Source organism: Erigeron canadensis, chromosome 1 (genome assembly GCF_010389155.1).
Source record: "Erigeron canadensis isolate Cc75 chromosome 1, C_canadensis_v1, whole genome shotgun sequence".
Lineage (NCBI taxonomy): Eukaryota > Viridiplantae > Streptophyta > Magnoliopsida > Asterales > Asteraceae > Erigeron > Erigeron canadensis.
The window spans coordinates 19,475,600-19,500,618 of NC_057761.1; the positions used below are offsets into that span (position 1 = coordinate 19,475,600).

A 25,019-nucleotide genomic window follows, 5' to 3' on the forward strand; every position below is an offset into this window, starting at 1 on the left:
TATGTGTGCCTCCATGAATTCCATCTATATTAATATTACTACTATTACTAGTAGCTGTAAACATCAGTTGGCTGCTTTCCATCTTTTTTGTTTCCTCTAAATATATATATAAAAGTCAACATATATATCTCTTTTAGTTGTCTCTACAAATTCCAGAAGTTACATGATGGTATTTTATCTATAATAATAGTGATATCATATCATATAGCTTTTTATATATTGGGGAGTTGTATATAAATCTTGAAAGAAAAATGAATGGTAGTATGTATAGAAGAAGGAAAATGATGAATAAGAAAGAAATAAAGAATGAAATAAAAGAGTTTTTGAAAGAAATGATGGTTGAAAAGCCATTATATCCATTAGTCATCCCTTTGTTGTTGCTTTTATGGAGCATTGAGAAATGGTTCTTTAATCTTTCCAATTGGGTTCCTCTTGCTGTTGCTGTCTGGGCTACTGTTCAGGTATATATGTTTTCTCTTCATTAATTTCCACCTTCTTCTCTTTCTTTTTTGTTAAATTGTTTCTCAACTTCATTTATTCTTATATTTTTTATAAACCGGAGAGGGATCACGGGGACTCTGATGTCCGCGGTCTAACCGGGTGGCCCTTTCTTCCCTGCCAACCAACCCAAGATGTTTTTGAACCCGGATGGGTCTCTTCTGATGCCTTTAGGACATCTTACTACTAGACCACCTTAGAGTTTGTTATTGTTATTATTAATATGTTACAATCTTTATACATGTTTATAACTTACTTTGGTTTCTGGGTTTCCAGTGTCCTCAATATTAGAGGATGATCTTTGTATATTTTTTGTTAATCGATGTGGAAAACACACATATCCCAAAAATTTGCTGTATTTTTTTTTTTTCTAGAACGGCATTCTAATCTACTCCTATTCCTTGGGAAAACCCGGTAGGGATAACTGTATGTTGAATCATATATAACAATGATACATGCTAAAACCCGTATGGACCTTATGCCCGTCTATATGAGCTGGCCACCTGTACTATGAATTGTATTATCTACAAGATTCGGTAAATATTAAAGTGGGGAGTACTAAGTAAGGAGAGTTCGGTTTTAGGGTTGTTATAAAGTTGTCGATGCCAAATATAGATAGATTCAAGAAAAGAGAAAAGATGCATAAAATGAGAGGCAACGTCTAATGGTTTTTAAGTTTTATGAATAAACCATTATAGTAATATTGAGTTACGGGATCACAGATTGCAGGATCAAAGATTGTCTCATTTAGCTGTAATATTTCCTTACTAAATTAAAAAGGTTAAGTTATCACTTTTGGGATACCTAACTTTGTCTTTGTTGAATGCTAAAGTATCAAAGGAACTTACATTAAACCATGTATGCATTCATTATGTTTATGTAGGGTAAAGAGTAGTATAAGAATCTTTAGTGAATGACTGTTAGTGTATTACTTTACTGTATTAAGAAATCCCATGTGTGTCAAACAAGATTTCACATGCTTCATTTGTTTAATAATGCTTTGCATCTAAAAACACCATCTTGTTTTTATTTTATTTTATTTTTTTTGTCTTTTTTTACTATCAAATCTGTCAAGTGAATTAAGCTTTTCCTTTTTCACTGCCTTATTCTAGGTTTGTGGACAAAGAAACATATTAAATTTTACAAATATCATAAATTTAAGATGATATATTGATAAAATGAGTTTTCTACACCAACACTTTCGCGCAGAGTTGATTTATCTATGCTGATGGTATTAACTGGAATTTTCTAATAGACAAAACATTTAATCGTTTTTTAGATAAATCAAATAACTAGGTGTGGTTATACTAAATAGACAATGTACTCTTTCTTGTCTTGCAAACCTAAATTTTCTTTCTTATTAATAGTTGCATAACTCATATGTTGAGGTCATGTGAAATTAAGATTGAACGGTCAAAGTTTGTACAAACATGGTGATAAGTAAGGCGTCGTCTAGTTTTTTGAGTAGTTAAGATGTGTAAATATGTTTTGTATTGTAGTCAAGTAATAATGGTCGAAACTAATTCTGTATGGTGCGGTTGTGAAGAAAATGATTTCTAGTTTAATGTTGGACAATTGTTCCTTTCTGTATATGTCAAAAATTTTGTCGACGTTTTACGGTCAAATCTTCATACGTATGCAGATTTTAGAATCTCAAAAATAATAATAGCTGGTACAAGTTAATTTGGTTTCAAACTTATGACAAGAGTCTTAATAATAAATGATGAAATTGTTTGATAGTATTATGTATAAAATGGAATATAAGATAGATTGATATATTAATCTGCAGTATGGAAGTTATCGGCAGCGGACTGTTGTGCAAGACTTGAACAAAAAGTGGAAACAACTCATTTTGCAAACATCTGTATGCTCTTTTACTATAGATAACTTTCTTGGTTTGGTTATTATAGTACAAGTTGAACGAACCATCAGTGCATTCTAATTTTCCACCAGCCTACAACACCATTGGAGCATTGCGAGTGGCTCAACAAGCTCTTAGTTGAAATTTGGCCCAATTTCATTAATCCGAAGCTTTCATTGAAATTTTCATCCATCGTTGAGGTGATTACCCTTTTCTTATTGAAGGTTGTATACTATCAGTAGTTTGATCAACATTTAATCAAACTCTTTAATTCTGTTTTAGGAAATAAACTTCAATTAGGTGCTCATGCATGAATTACATCTCCTTAGGTGAAAATATTCAACCCATTTATATACTAACAGATGGAATTGGGTTGTGTTTAATCTCAAATGAGTCAATCTATAGCTAAAGGGGAAATTGGTCAAATGGATTGAACACTTAAGCGGGTTGAAAGTTGCACAAAGTCTGTATTTAAAAGCTTATGGTTTTCCATTTGAAGCTTATATGACCTCTATATTAATAATATTGTCTTTGTAATATTATTGGTACATTATTTATTTATGAAAGAGTGCAAAAAGTGTTTGTCGATCAACTCCATCAAGTCCTATTTCAACTTACACTAAAAGGTGTCCCAACACTAGGCATGTCTTAAATCACAATCTAGGTGACCACTCATCAATGAAACTATATGTGTTTCCTTTGCTTTGTATATATGTAGTTAGTATAGGCTGACAGGGCTTGATTTTCCTCATGCAGAAACGTCTAAAGCATAAGAAGCCAAAGCTAATTGTAAGCTCATCCATCTGTATGCTTTTTAAACTCACATGATTGAGAGGACAAATGTTCTGAATGTCATTTTGAAAGGGTTATTCTCTTCTGTCAGGAAAAAATTGAGCTGCTAGAGTTCTCTTTAGGTTCATGCCCTCCTATATTGGGAATGCATGGGGCTCAATGGTCCACCATAGGTGATCAGGTTTGATCTCTTGATCCGTGGACCTTCTTTATAACTTTAAAGTAATTCTTGATCAGAACTTGTATTATTATCCTTACAGAGTTTCATCCGTATGGGGTTTGACTGGGACACTACTAACATAAGTATCATGTTGCTTGCGAAGTTGCCAATGGGAACTGCTCGAATAGTTGTAAATAGCCTCCACATCAAAGGGGATGTATGTTGAACTTCTTTAACTTTTTCAGCACGTAGGCATGTATATGTACCAACCAAGTATGATGCTTATCATTCACTCACTTGGTACGTTTGCAGCTTCTTATTTCACCAATTTTGGATGGCAAAGCAGTTTTGTACTCGTTTGTGTCAACTCCTGAAGTCAGAATAGGTGTTGCATTTGGAAGTGGTGGCAGCCAGTCATTACCCGCAACAGAACTCCCCGGTGTTTCTTCGTGGTTGGTAAGCGTCTTAGTATATTAACTTGAAAAACGGGCCGAACAGATTAAAAGTTTCGCGAAGGAGATTTTTTATGCATAAAATCTCTTAGATTTTTTTAGTTAAAAGAAATAAATATATTTCCTTAATCATATTTTTCAAACCATTTATGTGTACTAATTACATGTAGCGTTTCACTGACCTGATCTGTACCAAAAAAAAAAAAAAACTTAAATTGGTCTGAATCTCTTTTGACCAATTACCAAACTACCCATGTATCCATATAGGACCGTAGAATTCACGATAAAACCCTTGGCTCATGGTTTTTAAAACTCACAGGTTAAAGTAAGTAATGATTCTCTGAATAAAACAATGGTTGAACCTCGTCGGCGTTGTCTTTCTTTGCCACCAGTGGACCTGAGGAAAAAGGCGGTAGGGGGTGTAATCCATGTTACAGTTGTAAATGCTGGGAAACTTTCTAGGAATAGTTTTAAAAGAAGGTATACAAGTGATGCTGGTGTAGTAGAGGATACCGAGATTATGGGTAAAGATTTTCATACATTTGTGGAAGTGGAACTTGAAGAGTTGACAAGGAGAACACCTGAGATTGCTGGACCCAACCCAACATGGGATTCAACGTTCAATATGGTTCTTCACGATGATGCGGGAATTCTCAAGTTTAACCTTTATGAATGCTGTGCAGACACTGTGAATTATAATTACCTTGCTAGCTGTGAAATCAAGGTATGTGTATTTAGTCAAAGGGCTAAACCGCTTCAAAAATCCAGCTGAAACATTGATTTCTACATAAATTAGGTACAACTGGAGATCTCAACCTGTTAGCTTATGAACGGGCCAATTCTGGTTATGTTTATCTGTAACGAGTCAAATAACAAAGGTTATCCAAAAAATCAAAAAATAGGTCTGACAGGTAAAAAAGTCAGAAAGAATATTTTAATGGCATAAAAAACCTCTTAGATCATATCATACTAGAATTAACTCATCATGTAAAATATAATTTTCATAGTCATCTATGACAGTAATTAATTATGAAGACTTTGAAAATGTTGGCAAAAAGTTTTCCGGGTACCTGACGCATCCAAAACTATATATTATGACTCATTGCCCACCTGCCTACACGCCCAATTCTCGATCTCTAGATTTATACACGCAATTTCTGTATCATAAACAATCAAATGTCACTGTCGTATAAATTGGGAAAAATAAGTCACGTTTGAATCTAAGTATTTTTGATGGGTGCAGCTGAGATATTGTACGGATGACTCAACCATCTTTTGGGCCGTAGGAGAAGAATTAAGTGTGATAGCGAAGCATGCTGAGTTTTGCGGAAAAGAAGTTGAAATGACGGTTCCGTTTGAGGGTATTAACTCAGCCAAGGTATGCTTATTTGCATGACATATTTAGGCCAGCTTTGAAAAGTCATCACACAGCTTCTGTCTCAATATATATCAACCTTTTTTTTTCTTGTAAAAACTTATAAGGTCTAGTTATTTTCTGGTACATATATTGACTCAAATATTACATTTGACCCAGATATATTATGCTTTACGTGTAAAATAAAGTAAGTTTTAATGGAAAAGACTTTTTGAGACACCCAACTTGATCAGTGAAAATAGTTGATTTGGGAAAGTATCTGTGAACAAAGTGTAGAATTGACTTTTGTTTCTCAAACCATCTCCAGTGGCTATATTAAAACTTCCTCTCTAGAGGTAAGAAATCCTCTGCAGTAGCTCCTACAAATGTGGATTTTATACATTTCTGTAAATAGAAAAGATCACGGTCAATGTGATATGGATCTAATATTAGTAATTGATCACCAATTTTGAAAATGCTAGTATAGTTAAATCCTATTTCTATCCCAAGAAACTGAAGATGGTTTCCATTCTGGGATTTTCTTGCAACTTGAAATATTTCAGTAAATTCTATGAGCATAGTGTTATCATCTAAAATTGTTTTAACCATTTAGACTATGATCTACGGTATTAATAATCATTCTACATATGACTAGTTTTTCTATTAACGCTTCTATGTACGGGTTTACAGTTGAAAGTGAAACTTACACTGAAGGAATGGCAATTTTCCAATGGTTTGCATAGCTTGAGCGGTTCTCAACTTAGCACACGAGCATCATCACTATATGGGTCCACTTCTAATCTTCAATCAAGAACCGGAAGGAAGTTTTATGTCACTGTTGTTGAAGGGAAAGAACTTCTAGAGAAGGACAGAAGTGGAAAGTCATATGTTAAACTACAATATGGGAAGGTATATGTATATGCATATCTCTATTTCTAAACGGGCTAAAAGTCTCCTGTAGAGTTAGTTTTGATGCATAAACCTTCTAACCCATTTTATCTGTATAATTTAAATTAATGAATAAAATGATATACCTGTAATCATATCTGACATGCTAGCTACATATAAAAAAATGGGTACACTTTTTGGACAAAAATGTTTTGAATCAGACCAATCCGTACTATAAGAATACAGTTTGAACCCGTTACCCAACTTGGCCATTTTACTATCCTACAGTGAGACAGTTAGTCGTTAAATATTCCTATATTCACAAGCTCGTGTGTTAAATCTTGAAATGAATTATGATAGACTATCCGAAGGACGAGAAGTGCTGCAAATGCTTCCCATCCTGCTTGGAATCAGAAATTTGAGTTTGAAGAGATCAGCGATAATGAATACCTAAAGATAAAAGTCTATAATGAAGACATGTTTGGAGATGAGAATATTGGTGGTGCAAGGGTTAATTTGGAAGGTCTAGTGGATGGGGTAGTACGAGATGTATGGATTCCACTTGAGAAAGTCAACAAGGGTGAAGTGCAGCTTCAAATCGAATCAACAACAATCGATGATTATGAAGTTTCCAAGGTATGTAATAATTGTGTTTGTTTTATTATATTGCTTTAAATTACATTCTTTTTAATGGTGTTAAACTCTCCTCAGACAAGGAATTAGATATATTTCTAGTTTGACTATAGTGTTGGGATTAGTACTTTTGGATATACCAATTCAGTTCGTTGGGTAATGGTTCAAAATAAGTTTTACCCAAAAAATGGGTGAGTTTTGTTATTGATATCTGGTTGTGTTGGCTCAACTACATTTGAAAATAATGGAAGAGGAGGCTATTTATCAAAAGTGTGGGTGGCTTTTGAACCCATTTGACATATTTACCTTGAGAAAAATATGGAACAGCATACCCTTAATTGAATTATATGAAAGTTGCTTGGTCAACATTGCGACCTCTACTTTTCCTAATTCAGAATTAAAATGGAAATAGTTTAACCAATTCTCAAAAGTATGACCTATATTCTAGTACCTAGTATTTAGGTTAATGAAGCAATCTATGATTCCCCAAGCCTTCTATGGATTCTTTTTCATGGATAGGGAGTAATTAGTCTTAAAATCACTTAGTCTAGTCTGATGACATTTGCTTCCATGCCTTTCTGGTGATATTTAGAGTTCACAAGGAGGTTTGATAGAGCTTGTTCTTATTGAAGCACGAGATCTTATTGCTGCAGACATTCGGGGAACAAGTGACCCATATGTCAGGGTACACTATGGCAATATGAAGAGAAGTACTAAGGTGAGATTTATTTGTTTGACTTTATTCTAATCATTAATAAACTCAACCCACAAGATTATCTGAACATTTTTAGTAAACTAACATGGATGTGTTTGGATTTTTGATATTTTACCCGAACGGGAAACATTGCATCTGTTTTGGGGCACTGCAAAATTTATTTGGGCATGAAGGGAGTAGCATTTACATGTGATTTCCGTGTTCACATAATTAGTCTTGCTTTAACTTCAACAGGTAATGTATAAAACCCTGACTCCCCAATGGCATCAAACTTTTGAATTTCCTGATGACGGAAGTCTCTTAGCTCTCCATGTAAAAGACTATAATGCCCTTTTACCAACATCAAGTATTGGTGATTGCATTGTCGAATATCAGAGATTGCCTCCAAATGAGATGTCAGATAAGTGGATACCCCTTCAAGGTGTTAAAAGGGGTGAGATTCATGTTCAAGTTACTAGAAAGGTTCCGCAAGTACAAAAGAGAGTTTCTGAATTTGAGTCACCCTCAAGTAGAGGACGTCAAATTTCAGGCCAGGTTAGCACTTGCATTTCTGAGCTCTTTGCATTCTCTAAGATCATGATAGGGATACGTCGTAGGGGATCGGGTTAATTTTTTGCAATTCTTGGGATTTCCTTGTTTTTTTTTTCCTTTTTGTTTACTTAGTTTTCTTGCGTCATTTGTTTCTTTTACTTGCAATGATTTGTTTACTGGCCGTTAGAGTTGACAGTTAGATATCGATTAACTGTTTTAAGTCTTGGACTTTTGTGGTACTCCTACTTTTTAAAGTGTAGGTACCATCTTAGTGATCTCTTTCATTTTCGTTCTTGCTAATAAGAATTTAGCCCCCACTTGTCTCAAGATCAGTACGCCTACGTCATGGTTTGAGTCATAAACACAGCTCTTCTTTTAATAATATTTTAACCTATCAAAGTGAAAAACAAGTGGAATTTATTCTATTATTATCGGAATATATAAATCAAGATGTATAAAGAACCATGCATTCATGCAGCAAAATAGCTATATAATATTGTTGCACCTAGTGAATATTGTTTTTATGTAAATATGTAAGAAATATGCAACCTTATTTTATAACTTGTTATACTTTCTTACAAAAATGATATTGTCAAGACTATATTGTTTATGCTACATGCTATGGTTTCACATTTACTAGAGGTGAAAACGGGATGGTTGGTTGACGTGTCAAAACGGGTAATTTGTTTGATGTGTGCCGCAACTGATTAGGTTGATTCACACACTTATGTTTTCTTCTTTTTTTCTTTGTGTTTACTTGTAGTAATTACAATTACTATTACTATATTAGCCTATGTTATCTGAAAAATGGAGGTTGTGTAGATTAGATAATACCTCCAGGATGATTTTTGATACAATTCTTTTTTACCAATAAAACACGGCCAATATCTGAAGGAATGAGTCCACCTCTGATATTTGAATTTTGGGCCACTTGTATGTAGGTTATCATTGTAACTCTTTGGATTTCATCTTGATTTTTTTTATACCATGACTTTCATAGATGAAGCAAACAATGATGAGAATTCGGTCGTTGATCGAGGATGAAAGTTTTGAAGAACTGTCAATGTCTCTGAATGAGTTGGAAAGCCTGCATGAAGTTGAAGAAGAATGCATTCTCCAACTAGAAACAGAGCAGATGTTGTTGCTCAACAAAATTAATCAGCTTGGTCAAGAAATCATCAACTCGTCACCATCTCCATCGCGCGCCAAAGTTCAAGTAATCGAGTAAGCAACATGCATAGATCAGGATAGGGTTGATTATATGATGTATTTTGCATGTGGCTATTATAAGGATTTCAGATAAGATGGAAAACATACACATATATGATGAAAAACTTCAGTGAGTATATATATTTAAGGGTGGGTTTGATTCGAGGAACTGGATTTTGGTATGGGTTTGAAAATGATATATGCTATTTGGTTTGAGGGCATAGGATGATTTCAACATGTGGAATGGGATAATTCACGGAGCAAAGCTAAACAAGTCATGACTGCCACAACTGGTAGTCGGCATCGTCTACACTCTACATCACATCACGCCGATACGCAGGAAGTTGATAAATAACCTTTTGACTTAGAATTTTGTATATAACCCTTTAGCTATTAGTTATATAAAAGTCAAAACCTTCATTTAAAACATTCTGCATTTTTATTATGATATAAAAGAACCTTGAAAATTAAAAGTACAAATGTTGTTACTCCGTATTACGGAGTATTAGGATTATGCCTATCATTGTTTTCAGTTTTGTGACAATCAAATTGAATAAGATTGATCTGCAAAGGAAAAAAAAACAAAAAAAAAGACCTTTCTAATCAAGTTGAGGGTCATATAATCGGACTAATTAAGTCAAGGAAAAACATCGTTTTCACTACTAAATTCACCTTATTTAAATCGTGATGCAATCATGCAAATCCTTCCATGTTGGAACCGTTACCAATATTCTATTTTAACAAATATGAAGAGAAAATTCTTACCTTTATCTTAAACTATGATGAACAATCTGGACAGTTGAGAGCCAAGAAAGAACTTTTTGGGCATGACATTAAAATTCTTGCTTACACTAAAATGGTTAGTGTAAGCACCAAGTAAGTTTGTGTAATTTAAGAGTCGCTCGGCCTCCAGAGCTCTCTCCCTCTCCTCCAAATTAGATATACGCGCGGAAGTAGCGGAAATTATCCTTTGCCTTCTGACAAGATCCTTATCAATTCTTCTTGTCGTATAGAGGCAATTTCTCGCTCTCAAACTCCTTTCAAGATCATATTGCACTTGTGCAATTTCGTCTGGAATGGCAGAAAGCCTGTTGAACACTGCATTCATATCCATATCACTAGGGTTGGGTGTGTAGGTGTGTGTAGGGGGGGGGGGGGGGGGGGGTAGAAGATAAGATAAAGGATGAGAGTGGAGTGAAGGAATGAAGTAAAAAACCTCCAACAGCCTAAGAAAAGAATTTCGCCCCGCGAGTACGTCGGACCTGCTATACTCAAAAAAGGTTGTTTGAACAAACTTGGCGACTATATAACAAATTGTTGCTTATAGCTGCAGACTTTATGAACCTGTACACCAGCTTACGTAGCTACAACCAACCTGTGTCATGCAGAATTCATTTCTTGCAGAAAAAGAATGAATAGTAGAAAAAAAGAGAATCGAATCCAATTTGCCCCTTTTTAAGTACTCATTGTAGTCTAGAGAAGAGAAAACTTGAATAACTTAGTTATTAGTCAATTAGTCTTGCTTTTTTTTTTTTTTTCGGTTTTTCTAAAAATGAAAGATGCGAAAAAAGCAATCCATTTAGTCAAATCAGAAATGTAGATCTACATAAGAAACAAGATGTCTTCTATTCTCCCATTCTAAAGCCAATCGAGTTCATAACAACAAAAAAGAAAGAAAGGAATGGATCTCACACATAGCCTATAGAAATGAAGAAGCAGCTAAGAGTATTATAGTTTGCCGTTCTAAAATTTAGAAAAAAGAAAACAAAGAGAAACAAAACAAAATTTTCCAAGCACACTTGGTTTACATCTCACATTATGGGCATGAGCTAACTGAGTATGTGCTGTGGAGAACATCAACCTTTCAGAATATGTTTTACTTTTCTGTTTTTGCCCTTCAGAGATAAGTTAAACACATTACACATACAATGCACACACAATTTAGAGATTGGCCATTAACAAAATGTACTCTCACATGATAATTTTAAATATCTTACATTTATTTGAATCTAGAAGTAAAATTTGGAGTGAGGTCTATTTACATCTACACCTACTTAATTATTACTTCTTTTTCTTGTCTTCTTTAACTATTTCCAGTACGACAGGAGCTGCCGGTATGCTAAACCACCACTCTCTCAATCTCCGACTCCATCTTTCTGTGCTTGGTGTCCTTATAGGAGAGTACTTTGTGAATTCCTCCAAGAACACAGCCAAAATTACAAATCTCATGGGTACAAACGCCACAAATACAGCGATAATCACAAGTGCAACTGCAAATCGATCACTTGCCTGACAAAGAAAAAACAGACATTTTTTAGAGTAAAACTCTACACATTTACCGTATCTGTTAAACTTTGTCAAGACTTTCATTTGGATATCAAATTAACATTTCCGTAAACTTTCAAGCTGAAGGTACAAATTCACTCGTTCCTAGTTAAAGGTTGGTAATGATATCAATAATAATGGTGAGGATATTGTCAAACGATGCTTAGATTTTCGACTTGTATACAGAAGAAAATAACCTCCTATACTGAATGTTCTATTCTGAGGCCCTGAGAGACTAGAAAATGGAAATTGCAACCACTCCGTTAGGAACTTTTTAAGCTACAGCCAATCTACTTCCATGTTATTAACCCTATGGGGCTAGTGAGTGACAAACACTTGGATTCTCCAAATGAGGTTCAGTTCAACATGACAGTTACTCCTTGGAGCCACCTACTCCCACGGCCCACCTAAAAGATCAAGATTGCGGAACGCTGGCGGTTTGCCCGCTTCCAAGAATTATTGCGTATTCTAGGAACCCTGTGTTCTCTGATCAAACAACTTGGCTGGTAGCCCGGGTGGTCTGGGGGTCACCTAAAAAGAGTAAAATCTAGTCTTCGTTATAAGTACAAATATAATAATGACCCTTCCTAATTAAGAGTTGGTTAAGATATGGAAAAGTTATTTTAGGGGCTCCTTATTTTAGGGACCATTAGGGACTCGTGTTTTTTGTAACTTACATACCACCATGATCATCTCCGACCACCACCATGATTTTCCGGCGACGGGCCTGCCAGAAAATCATGTGTAAGTTACACATGTGTAAGTAAGTTACACATGTGTAAGTTAACTTACACATGATTTTCCGGTGGGCCCGTCGCCGGAAAGTCTTAGTGTTTTTACAAAAAAGTCTTGTATATCGTAGTAGATGATGATGGTGGTGTGTAAGTTACAAAAAACACGAGTCCCTAATGGTCCCTAAAATAAGGAGTCCCTAAAATAACCCACCCCTAGTTAAGATATATCTGATGGCCTACAAAATTGTCACACAGTTTAACTAACATCGAATATTAAATACAGGATTCCAATAATACTTTGTTTTCGTTCTCTTGCAAGGCCTGGAGAGACCATGCTAGAAAGTGAAAAGTGAAACCTTTCCAGTATTGAGAAGTTCTTAAGCTAAATTTTATCTAATTCAAACTGTCATCTGTATAAAGTAATAAAACGTCATGAAAATGTAGTCAGACTTCACAAAAAAGCTATTTTATGTGTACCAAAGTCTCTCTTTGTTACTGTATGCATTTGCTGATCTTTTCATTAATTAACCAAAATTATTTTGTAAGATAACTTGCGGACATGACAGCCATATATGTTATCAGATAGTCTGCCCCATATTATCAAACCGGCGTCACATCACCAGTTTACAAGTTACATGAGGTTAGATACATAATGACAACAAGTGAAGATTCCATACAGTTCAAAGTCCAATACATATACAACAGACATTGGTGCAAAGTTGGATACATTTTCGTGAAGATTCCCCAAAACCATGATGACAGTCATTGACGTGCAAAACATTTCCTTGAATCATCATCATTAGATGTTATTTTATATATTTATAGAACGATCAAATAATTTCCTAAATTTTTGTATCCATTTAGATGTGGCAATTTGACCCATTAACAAGAAAACATACCCCAAATCCACTCGTTTATAAGCAAATGGGTCAAACTTGCCACCTCTACATTTAACAAACACGTGGTTTACAGTTTACTAGAGTGTTCAACTATTGGTCAAAGATCCAAATACAACCTCGAACGTCACAAGATGAGTTATTAAGGTGAACCTGATATACCGTACAGTATCATCAATGAGTCGATGATATAGGACGCTATTTGTGATTTAGTCTTATTTTCATAGCGGAAAAGAAGATGAGGGAAAGGCACCTGTGGAAATATGGACAACAGAAGACCACGTAGTTTGAGAAGAACAACATTCCCATCTTGGATTAGTTCTTCAGCCTGAGAAATTGCGTTTTGGACGGCCAAGAGCTGCTCCATTGTGTTCATTGGCGGTGGTGCTATCACCTTAAACTCATCCACTGGCCGTCCTCGACTAGACCATCGTGTCATTAGAATAAAAAGTGCAAGAAAGCCAAGCAATGACGCAAAGACATAAGAAATTAATCCCCTGCAGCAAATAAAGAAAGTAAATATGCTTCTCCTTTTTTACACCACATTAATAACATTTAAGCTACAAACTCTATTTCTTTTCTGAGTCATATTTGTCCTATATATTCCAGAACTCTACAGTTGTTCTTACACAACCAAAAACTGTTGATACACAGCTCTCTCATATACTTCTTAAACACATAAGTGATTTACCTAGATTTGAAATCAGAAGCTATACATTTATATTTATGTTGCATTTGGTTACAAGCCTGTAAACAGCAACTCCAAAGCATTAATAAATTGTGCAAAAGAATGCACTGTTCATCCTTCTTTTTCTTGTAATTGCAAGTTCTAATCAAACTAGTTCGTAGATATCATCAATCATCATAACATTATTGCATTATTATTCCAATTTTACCAATCAGTATCATGCTAGGTTACTAAGTGCACAGTGCACTTACTCTAGAATCATGTGATTTAACTCTAAAGAGACATAAAGGTATCTAAAATAAGAAGAGTAAATAGTTACAAACATTTTGAAGAAAGTAACTCTCCTACGTAACTGTTACTTGTGATATTAACCAAACAGAACCCTAGAATTTGTATCAAATCAAGGATGCTAATGGATATCTCACTATTACTATTTATAGAGTCATCTAATTGGGTTAAATATGGTTCCTACGTTATTGTAATACTATTTCCATACATTCTAGCCAGATATCTTTCTGAGTTATTACTGCCATATCTACTGGCTATCTAATTTTGTGATTTCAACATGTCAGCTGAACTTGTGTTAGAGAATTTGCCCTAAGTCCACACCTCACTAGTCCATTTAATTCTTACTGAACACTAAATAAATTCAAACAAGACGATTTGCTAAATGCCACCTTCCTGTTTTAGCAACAAAATAAAATAGATATATGTAAAGAATAATCAAATTATGAGCTTACCCATAAATGACGTAAGTAAATACCAGACAAAAAGAAAGTGACATCACAGGCTCTTCCCAGTAAAATAATTTGACAAGACGATTCCCAAGTTCAGTAACTGGATAGAGCAACTCCTACAAGTAAAAACAAATAACAAGTTTCACTAATCATGATAACTTGCTCCAAATCACACAGATACCATAGAGCATAATTTGCTTTGCTTAGTTCTTTATAGAATTGGTAAATGCTAGAAATGCAGTTACTCCTCGCTCAACATTAGAACAGGATAATCGTATGGACTCTTGATATTTTCAGAGAGCGATTTCGACATATTTACTTTGAACGGGTTGTTGGGTTGTATATCAACTGGTTCAGTCAAACAAGCTGAATTTTGTCTAAAAGTTCATCGTTTCTGTAATTTTATTATATACATAAAACATAGCTTACGCATCCAACTCAGCCCGGTCTATATCGACCCAGACCCCGCAGTTAGATTTGTAACACTTGACCCACTCCTCTAGCCACATCTACTTGATTAAAGTAGACCATTTACAATGAAACTCTCTAAAGTTTAAGTTGCTTGTAAAACTAGTGAAATAAAAAAAATGAAAATAAAAAACTCCACAATACCTTCATGACAGCCAAATTGGTATCGATTCCTTCAACTTTGACTCCATCGACCGTGGCTTGTGCATTGGCAACCATCTTGTAACTGCTTCTGGATTCCTTAACAGCTTTCTCTAATGGAGTTAGCATTCCAACACTTACATCTCCAACAACAATTCCAGATTCGTTAGAAGTTGTACCAAACACTAATCCATAGCTAGAAGCCATGGTGGTAGCTGAAATTGAAAACATTCCACTTGTGATACTGCTATTTCTGCTGGTTGCAAGTGTTTCCAGTATTCGATCTCCACCTGGAAGTTGATCACAAGCATTGAACATAAGACCAGCCTCAAAGCACAACGGGATTGGAGAACTCATGTCTTTGAGAGCTTGCATCCGTACAATTCCATATATTGCTTTCAGGAGTGTTTCATCCCTTGCAACACCCATAATCTGGAACTTGCGTATAAATCTGTGGGCATATAAAATTTCACGTATGATAGCTAGCCAGTAGTCACGCCGAGCATGCCCCTTTAGCTCAGGAAGCTCCATAACAACTGCTTCTGATCTACATATTGAAACCTCAATGTCTCGATCACTTTATATATATCCTCATGTACATACAACAACACTATAGAATTGACAATTTAAACCTATTTACTTATGTATGGGTTGATTCGGCTTACGCTTTCTATAGCACGTCAACTAGAGAAAATTAGCTTGAAAGAAAATGGGTTAAGTGGGTTGACAGTCACCTAAAGAATTTATAGTTCTATACTTAATATGAAGCCTAATAGCACCAACTAAAACAAAAACAAGTGACTCTCTTTTCCCCCAACCCAGTAACCTCTGTGTGTGTGTGTGTGTATGTGTCTGTCTGTCTCCCTCTCTCTCACACACACACACACAACATTACCACCATCCACCTCTGGTAACCACTGAATATCAAAAAATTATACATATAAATTATGAATTTTGATAATTGAATTAATTTTCAATTTATAAAAAATAGAGAAGCCGCCTAAAACTAACTGCCTACACCAAATCGTGTTGGATACTATGCTAGCACTTTCTAATGCTTAAAATCTCCTAAAGTCAAAAGATTATATTATTCTCAAAATACAAACTTTGTAATTTATATCTGACACATTTATCATGAGAAAAAAAAACAACACTTGGACATGATTTTTGAGTCAGTCCAACCTGCCTGAGCCGTTTTATAGTAAAAAGTTACCGAGTTTGACCCAAAATCATTTTGAGCCGGTTCCATTTTGAGCCTCTTCCAACCAACATAAGTTGGTACTAATAGGATATAGGTATAAAAATATGATAAGAAATGTAGCAGTGATAGACATATTATATGCATCATCAGGCCTTACATGGAAACTGATTTATATAAGAAGGCTTTGTCAAAAAGTCTGGTTCCCCATGGACCAGTCAACTCTGGCTTCACAAACTGCTTCAAATCATCAGCCAACTCATAAACTGTTGGCTTGTCATAAGATACAACCCGAAGAGCCTCAAAGTACATAGCATGATCTGTCAGAGTTAACCTGCCTGCCACCATAAATATAACATAAGAATTTCAGCATAATACTAGCGTTTCTATAACCCAGGAATATTTCAGTAATAAACTTGAACTTACCAGGCCATGTTGAGATCCCTACATGTTGAAGAACAGGCTGGGTAGTTACCGTGCCATCCATTTCCAGAATTTTTTCCCCTCTTTCAGATCTTTGGGATGAAAGGAGAGATGACTCTGACTGAGATTTTAGTTTTCTCAAAGCCCTGTAGATATAATTTGTAGGATGACCATAAATGTTAAGAAGTCCACAATTAGTAATTAACACAGATAGTAGCTACCTATCCAACCCAATAAGGTATTTGTCGAAGGTAGAATATTGAAGCCGCCCTCCGGTCGATGTTGTAAGAAATTCAAATATATAGTCGCTGATGATGACATCAGCTATAACAGGAACCGCTGGTGCGATCCGGGAGAAGGCCTCTATCCCCACACTTGCATCCTCTTCTATCTGCAAAATCAAACATTCAAACATACGTCCATACATGCTAGAAGTATATCAAACACCAACAAAATGCCCTTTTGTACAATAGTTAAGGAGTCTTTAAACTGCAAAGAAGCACATTTAAAGTTTAATGTCAAAACTCTATGTCATCAGAACGCATCTTTAGTTATTAAGTGGCAGGATTCATTGTTTGCCTAGTCCAACTAAGCTAGAAGAAAAGCATCATATTTTCCTCCCTTCTATTAGAACTATTAAGGAAAACAGGTTATCGATGTAGAATACATACATCCATAGTGGGCTGACTAGCAGTATCAGGAACCTCCCAAGCAAGCATCATATCAAATGTTAGACGTCGAAATTTTTTGTCCTCCATGTAACCGTTCACTTGTGTGGACACAGCAAGAGCCCTGAAACATGAATATTCTAGAAAATTCCTGGCATACAGTGACGGATCTTTTGTAGCATCAGAAGCCTCCCGATTAAAGATATCTTGAAGCTCACGAGTAGGAATGTCAAGGATTCTGCAGTAGTAAATGAGTAAAATTTATACCTAGATGGAACAAAAAGGAGATACAGACATACAATAGGTCTGCAAAGAGAAGTTACTTTGAACATCGCCGGACAACTATATTGGCCACGGGAGATAACTCAAATACCCAGTTTCTGTCAGCAGATGGAGACAGTTTCATCTCCTCAAACTCTTCATGAAATGGACTTCGGCTTTTCAATAACCATTTAAATGATCCATCTCTCACAAAACCCTCAATAATACTTCTGGTTTTGCTGACTGCAGCCATCTTCTAAATTCTCTCTTTCTTGACTACCAACTTAACATGCAATCATATCCAACTGTCAAACCACCTATCAAACAACATCTTTAGCAAACTACAATGTTAAAAACATTTTTAATCACCCTAAAAGGAAATATCATAATTATACTTTCATTCAAACTACGACCTAGCGTTGTCATATAGTCCACCTAAGAGTTAACTCGTTAAAGATCAACAAGAAACCATAATTCTTTTATCTAAAATATCTTAGGTATGAGAAAAGTTCCTTTCTGAATCCTTAATGATTAATTCGACCGAAATTTTTCACATTTAGAAGCCAAATTACCCAGGTTCTAAGTTCTAACATCATATTCATAAATTAAGTTAACAGAATTAGAACTTAGAGCCATATTCACTGTGCAAAGACATAGAAAAAAGCACAACTTGTAATTTAAATCGAAACCAATGCTTTTTACATTCTATTTCCTACAGTTACCTAGCGAGAGAACCAAGAAATACACACACACACATATATACATATATATTTGTGTGTATCCATCACTAAGGGTAAATAGCTCTACTTATAAGTAGTACAAGACTTGAACATGAAGAAAAAGAGAGCTATAAAACAAACACTAGATTCCTTCTAGTCAGTAGATATCTGTTGTTACCACATGGCTACTATTATTGCCATAAACACAAACAAAACAGTACATATAATGAATAAATTCTTGACAGTTTCCGATAGGGAGGTCAAATAAAAAAGATACAATCAGTTAATGAAGCTAAACATACTATAACTGTACACCAGCAGTCTAAGTTTATGGCAACATTACCGCATTGATTAAGGAGGATCAAACACCATTTAACGGAAATACATTTGGCGAATTCTTCTTGCCGGAAAATTCATAATAATACGACCAAGGCTTAAACAGGGGAAGTAGATGAACTTTTAACAACATTCATCTAATAATATGACGATCACTAAGTCATGAGTCGGTTATTAGACTAAATAGCAATTTTATTTTATTTAAAATGCAGCAGCAAATATAAACAGAAACTTGTTGATCTACTACAAATAATACTAATACTACCCCTTGTGATTTATATATCTAGAATTCAGAAATAACTAAGCATAGCAGACAAATATATTTTAGAAGCAAAAAAAAGAAAAAAAACGTACCAAATGAAGAAATTTGACAGGAAATCTTTGCGAAAAAGAGGTGCCGGTGGTGAGATGAGAATCAGCCTGATAAAACAGCGTGATTTCTGGACCTTTTTTTCTTTTTCTAATACAACCGCATTCTTTTCTTTTTCTTTACTTTTTCATCTCTAATCATTTACGAGTATAATTTTAGAGAAAACTACATTTGTCGTCCTAAACTTGACTCGTTTGTTGATTTTTGTCATCAAAGTGAAAAAACAGCAAACGAAATCCTAAACTTGGTGTATTTTTTTTTTTAATTTTCGTCCCCGTAACTAACGACATTAGTTTTTTTCCGTTAAGGTTGCCCATGTTCGTTAGTATTTTTGTTCACTTTTCGTCCTTTCCTTTTTTTCACTTTTCTTTGCATTTTTTTACCTATCGATGTAGAATCGTAAAGGGTTATAGAAGATCTTAAAAGAAACTATTGAATGAGTAGAGCCACTATCAAATTATACTAAGAAAGGACGATAATGTATAAACAAATGACGATTTATCAAACGAGACAATGACATAAATGTACGATTAACACGATGAATAAATAAAATAAAATACATAACAAGTCATCTCTACCAATGTACTAAAATACGATTGTAGTTTTCTCTAGGTGATACATGTCTCCTTTAGATTATACTTAATTAAACCTTTTTTTTCTTTTAAGATTATTAAAATTAATATAATATTTGTTATCATCATTTCTAACATTTTTTATTATTGAACTTTATAAATCATCAAACCAACTCACCGTTATACTATAATGTTTTTATTAACTATACAGTATTATTTAAACTAATGCACCATTAACTGTTTTATTTTAAAATTTTAATGTATATATTATGGTAAGTATAAATAGAAAAACAAATATTGTAATATGTCTCTTACTCTTATTTTAAATACGATTTATACACCGTTTGACAGTTTTGAAATTATTAAAATGAAAAAAAAATTGTAAAAAAATGGAAAGGATGAAAAGTGCACAAAAAAATAATGAACGTGGCCAAGCATAACGAATAAAAAAAACTAATTTCGGTTAGTCGTGAGGACGAAAAGTGAAATTGCAAAGTTCAGGATTTGTTTGCTATTTTTTCACTTTAGTGACAAAAGTGAAAAAAATACCAAGCTCATTGACAAAAAATTGTAACTTTCTCATAATTCTATATACACTATTTTATATCGATATTTATTTTTTTATTTTATATATTATGAAGCAATTGCCGTCTTTTTTTTTTCAATTAACTTTTTGATAACCAAGAATATCTCTTTTATTTATTAGTTTAAACATCCTTAATTAATATACATATAATAACCTTAATGAAATTATTTACAACAACATCACTCAACCCATCAAATAACTATGTTACCTCTTTTACATAATTACTTTGACATCTAATCCAATACTATACTAAAAGAGGATCCCGAAGAAGCATTTGGAGCCACCAGGATCTCTCTTGAGACCAAATTCTAGCCCATCCCTTCTTTTATTTTTTTAATTTTTTTTTCTGATTAACTTAAATTTAATACAACATAAAAAAAATAATTTGTAAACCCTGTTAATTTATTTTACTTCTACTTTTATATTTACAAAAGAATTTGAAAATAAAATAAAAACTCAATCAAAATCTTCTACAACAACTTCTAACAATTCAACCTAATCCTATCTTGAAATTTTTTGCAGAACATTGAGACACCGTCACACCGATTACCCCATTCAATTTTGTATACCATTGATTATGTATACAATAAATTCTCATCCAATTAATGTAAATGTATCTATTGAAAATTGTTCTCTATTCATTTACCGTAAAAGTTGTATATCTTAGCATATAAGCTATAACAAATTGATCCAGAATCTATAATACGTTTCATTTCAAGCGAGACATAATTTCCTTAAAACGAAACCTCAAAAACATTTTTTGAATTTACTCGTCCATCAGACGGCCTTAAAAACTAGTTAATAATAATATCTTCACCATCACGGCTGTTGTCGCCACCCATCATCGTCGCCGCCACATGGCACGAACATTTGTCTAGTATAATATAATACGTTAGGGTACCGACAAGGGACCTTGAATATATTGTGGAACAACCCACTAATAATATGATGGTTGTGCATATGGGGATAATGGTGGCGATGACGTAGACCGTTTGACATGAAAGAAAAAATCTAACCCCTTTCTAAATAAGTAAGCATGAAAATAGAATTTAAAAAATGTGTATTAAAATATCAAAATAATATAGTTTAGTGGTAATGGGTCAAATTATGGTTGAAGAGGTCATAAATTAAAATTCTCCATTTTTTGTTTACAACATAAATATAAGAGCGCATTTCATATATAACATTATTAAATCATAACTCGAAAGGGTTCAAAACGTATTTGTTGCTAAGAAAATTTATAAATGTAAAATATATCCAACTTATTTTAAATATATCAAATATACTCATTTTAGATAAATATAAGTATCAAATATACTCAATATAAATGTAAAAATATCAAATTTAGAAAATTATAAATATAAAGATATCAAATATTCATTCTAAATATATAAATATCAAATATCCCAAATTTCTATGATTGTTTGAATCGTGAAATAACGACGGAATATAATGGATGATGTAATGGTATGAGAAATGTAATGAATTGGGTTATTACCTTCCATTATTCTGTAATAACACTAAAATTATACGTATTTTATTGTGTGTTATCTATTCATTTTAATGAATTTATAACTCATTTGATCATTAATGAATTTATTTGATGTACTTATTAATTACATAAGTGTTTTTAGGTAAAATTAAAGATTGAACAATAATTAGTAAAGAAATAATTAAGAACAAATTAAAACGGATGAAAAAGTCAAAGGCTGCAATAATGCTCTATTCTTGTCTTATGAGTCCAATCTAAAATAAATAAAATGATGAGATGAGAATAGAGGAGATATAATTCTTTCAAATCATCTACCAATAACTATAAAACAACCCCTTAAAATCTTTTTTGAAAAAGCTACAACCCTTAGATGCAAAAGAAGTTTTAATTCTAACTATTGGATTATTTTGCTAATATCACTATCCTTTTTTAGATTACTAATTATAAAACTAATAATACTAAATACTAAATATTAATTACAAACTAATTGCTACTAATCATTCCTAAAATGTAAACTATACTATATATTCCGTAAAGTTTAATCTAAGGATTGATTATTTCTATTTCTATTTTTAGATTACTAAATAGTAAATATACTAAATTATTAACCAACAATATATATATATATATATATATAAAGTATTGTCTAATCAAAACAATTTTTATATAAAATTTAGATAGTCCATTAGTTATTGAAATTTATATTTTAGTTTTATTTAATATAATATATGTTTGGTCTATTATATTTTATTGCATATGTAAAGTCAATTTTAATACTAACTAATGCATAAATAAAAAAAGTAACGAACATATACTCCTCCCATATATCATAAAAATTCTGTAAATTAATAATAATAATGATGAGATGAGATATTTAATTAATTTAATGAGATTTTATTTATCTTTTAAACAAGATATTATTATACTAATAAATTATCAATTTATTAATTTTAAAAAATGTGACTTTTAAATTTTTAAAAAATAAATTACAAAAACAAGTTTCAAGAGATATTTTTTCTCCATTTAAATTAGACATGGTTAAAAATACGAGAAGATAATGCCCTAACCCTTAAATTTAATTATATTAAAATCTGAAGTCAACGAGATAGGTATCCGCGCAATGTGACGGTAGTGGCAGCAACGGGTGGTGGTGGTATGTGGTTATCAATCTAAAAGTAATTGATGTAAATGTTAATATAGTTATTATATGGTTATCGGATATATCTTGTTTATATAATTTTATTAAGAGTTGTTTATAGACATTAGGTGAAAATATTTAAATTAATGAATAAAGTAAAGATAGTTTGAATAAATATGGTTGAAATATTTTAAGGATATTTTAGGTAGATTTAGTGTGTGAGTAGAAAATGTGTTAAAACTTAAGGGTATTTTGAGTATTTCAAAAGTAGAAAGTTTAAAAAAAGAAAGAGGCAGTTTGTTTTATAATAAAGTATAGATATAGATGTAGATTGGAGCTTAATAAAAAAACAAGTGACCAGAGATTATTTTTTTTCAATGCAATTTTAATATTTGTTATCTTTAAGTAATTTTTATGTTGTAGTATTTTATGTATTGGGGTTCAATTTTGTCTAATCTCAAATTGAGACTAGAAAAATTATTAACTTTATCGATTTTATTAATTATGGACTTTTAACATATAGAAGTCCTGCTTTATCCGTTAATAACTTATGATTTTCTATTAGGGATAAAAGAATATATAACTTTCTTTGTAGTTCATGTAATGCACAAAACTCCAATGTGTTTGAGAGGGTATTAAATAGAGTTTTTAAAAATATTGAAATAGTTACTTTAAATGCTTTATAATATAGTTTAAATATAGATTTTAAATAAAAAATAATATATTATTTGAGAATTTTATTATAAATTTTAAGAAAAAAATATTAACTGTGTATTATGAAAACTTAATATTTTTATCCCGCGTATTACGCGGGAAAATAATCTAGTACCAAATATGAGAGGAAATTTTTTAAAACAAAAGTAATAGAAAAATCCTTTCAAATTATATAACTTCATTTCTTTCTCATCTTAAAAAAAACTCACGAAGTCAATATATTTTAAAACTATTTGAATTATTTTCTTTTCCTTCATAACAAAAACTCAAAAGTATAATGTAAAGGACAAAACAGAAACAACCTCTATAGAGGAAGAGACCTTAATTATGGTCAACCTCACCAGAGGAAGATCACCTCATTAGAGCTTGACCACGACAGAAGAAGGGCCTCGATAAATGGTCATGCAAAACCAAGATTTTCAATTATACTTTCTCGTCTCTTCCGTATGGAGTGATTGACAACCACCTATGTAGCTAGTAAGCAAGCCTATAATTCATCTTTAACAGCAAACACGATACTGTCATACCCCATCACCCATGCCATACTAATAAGCCCTGGGATGCTTTTTATGGTATAAAATGATGACGCATATGAAGAAGAAAGTGTACACCAGGGAATCTAAAGTCAGTTGCTGCTGCCATTTGCATTCGCTTAAAGCACCAGAACCACCATATAACACCAACCACAAAAACAAGTTTACATTACCATTTCTCCGTTTAGAAGTTACCATTAATTTAGTAAGCTTACTATTTTACATCGGTTCTAAATCACGAACACCATCACCTCCATCATTACTTTTAATCTTAAACAGGTCCAAAGCACCATTAAATCAATTACTCAATGTCTCATTAAGCTTTGTTGATCCATCGTTACTATTAATGAGCACAAAGCTTTCAATTTTGTATAGTTAATTCTTTTATCTTTATGTTCCCACTGATACCTAATCGATAACAAACCATAATGGCTTTTTTAGGTCGGAAGTAGAGCTCTTTGAAATTGAAAGCGGTACAATAACTGCTGCTACTGTTATACTCCCACACTATAAGAGACGGCTCATCTTCTAGACCATCTACCCTATGTTTCAAACTTGTTAAACCTGGTCAAAAAGGGTTCTGGGGATTTTTTTTTTGTTGATAAATATACACAAATTTGGTAAAATTCTTTCTATTTCTTTTTAAGAAAATGCCAAATGAAGCCATTAGAACTTTAATTAACATGTATAAAAAAAATTGTACACAATTATCTATACTATATTAATAAGGGTCTAATCACTGGATACACCATGTACTTTCCTTCTTGTACACGGTTGCATAATATCAAATTTTATTGAAGTGGAACACCCTTATACTTTCATTTTTTGTACATGGTTGCATAAGGTGACCGGTTATAGCCGGTAAATTCTATTTTGATTAAAAAAAACTTACGTGTAAATATAATTCTTACGTGGACTTTTATTTAT

The 25,019-nt window shown here is 33.0% G+C and overlaps 2 protein-coding genes across 3 annotated transcripts; one reads left to right on the forward strand and one right to left on the reverse strand.

Annotated features, from left to right (window-relative positions):
- The first annotated feature begins 212 nt into the window (after positions 1 to 212).
- Positions 213 to 9,569, forward strand: LOC122607790. Its single transcript, XM_043780841.1, has 14 exons — positions 213 to 461; positions 2,288 to 2,362; positions 2,452 to 2,559; positions 3,116 to 3,148; positions 3,243 to 3,332; positions 3,412 to 3,528; positions 3,624 to 3,767; positions 4,083 to 4,487; positions 5,007 to 5,141; positions 5,808 to 6,026; positions 6,366 to 6,641; positions 7,231 to 7,356; positions 7,588 to 7,887; positions 8,885 to 9,569. Exons 1-14 carry the CDS (start codon positions 252 to 254, stop codon positions 9,110 to 9,112), a joined length of 2,466 nt encoding a protein of 821 aa, XP_043636776.1. The 5' UTR covers positions 213 to 251; the 3' UTR covers positions 9,113 to 9,569.
- Positions 9,570 to 11,048: 1,479 nt separating this feature from the next.
- LOC122584333 lies at positions 11,049 to 19,169 on the reverse strand. Of its 2 annotated transcripts, none has more exons than XM_043756539.1 (10): positions 19,042 to 19,169; positions 17,695 to 17,949; positions 17,375 to 17,609; positions 16,925 to 17,094; positions 16,707 to 16,849; positions 16,441 to 16,618; positions 15,086 to 15,629; positions 14,477 to 14,589; positions 13,302 to 13,545; positions 11,049 to 11,382 (listed from the first exon to the last, which is right to left on the reverse strand). In XM_043756539.1, the coding sequence occupies exons 2-10, from the start codon at positions 17,883 to 17,885 to the stop codon at positions 11,155 to 11,157; spliced, it is 2,046 nt and encodes a 681-aa protein (XP_043612474.1). In that variant the 5' UTR covers positions 17,886 to 17,949; positions 19,042 to 19,169; the 3' UTR covers positions 11,049 to 11,154. The 2 variants fall into 2 exon arrangements, with proteins under 2 accessions (XP_043612474.1, XP_043612479.1); XM_043756544.1 differs by having other exon boundaries at positions 17,695 to 17,963.
- Between the last annotated feature and the right edge of the window lie 5,850 nt (positions 19,170 to 25,019).

Coding starts and splice junctions, on each gene's coding strand:
- LOC122607790 (XM_043780841.1), top strand. CDS start 252: ATGAATGGTAGTATGTATAGAAGAAGGAAAATGATGAATAAGAAAGAA. Junction 3,149..3,242: donor ATAAGAAGCCAAAGCTAATT/GTAAGCTCATCC, acceptor CTCTTCTGTCAG/GAAAAAATTGAGCTGCTAGA. Junction 4,488..5,006: donor TTGCTAGCTGTGAAATCAAG/GTATGTGTATTT, acceptor TGATGGGTGCAG/CTGAGATATTGTACGGATGA.
- LOC122584333 (XM_043756539.1), bottom strand. CDS start 17,885: ATGGCTGCAGTCAGCAAAACCAGAAGTATTATTGAGGGTTTTGTGAGA. Junction 15,630..16,440: donor TTATATAAATCAGTTTCCAT/GTAAGGCCTGAT, acceptor TTCAATATGTAG/ATCAGAAGCAGTTGTTATGG. Junction 13,546..14,476: donor TTTACTTACGTCATTTATGG/GTAAGCTCATAA, acceptor TATTTGCTGCAG/GGGATTAATTTCTTATGTCT.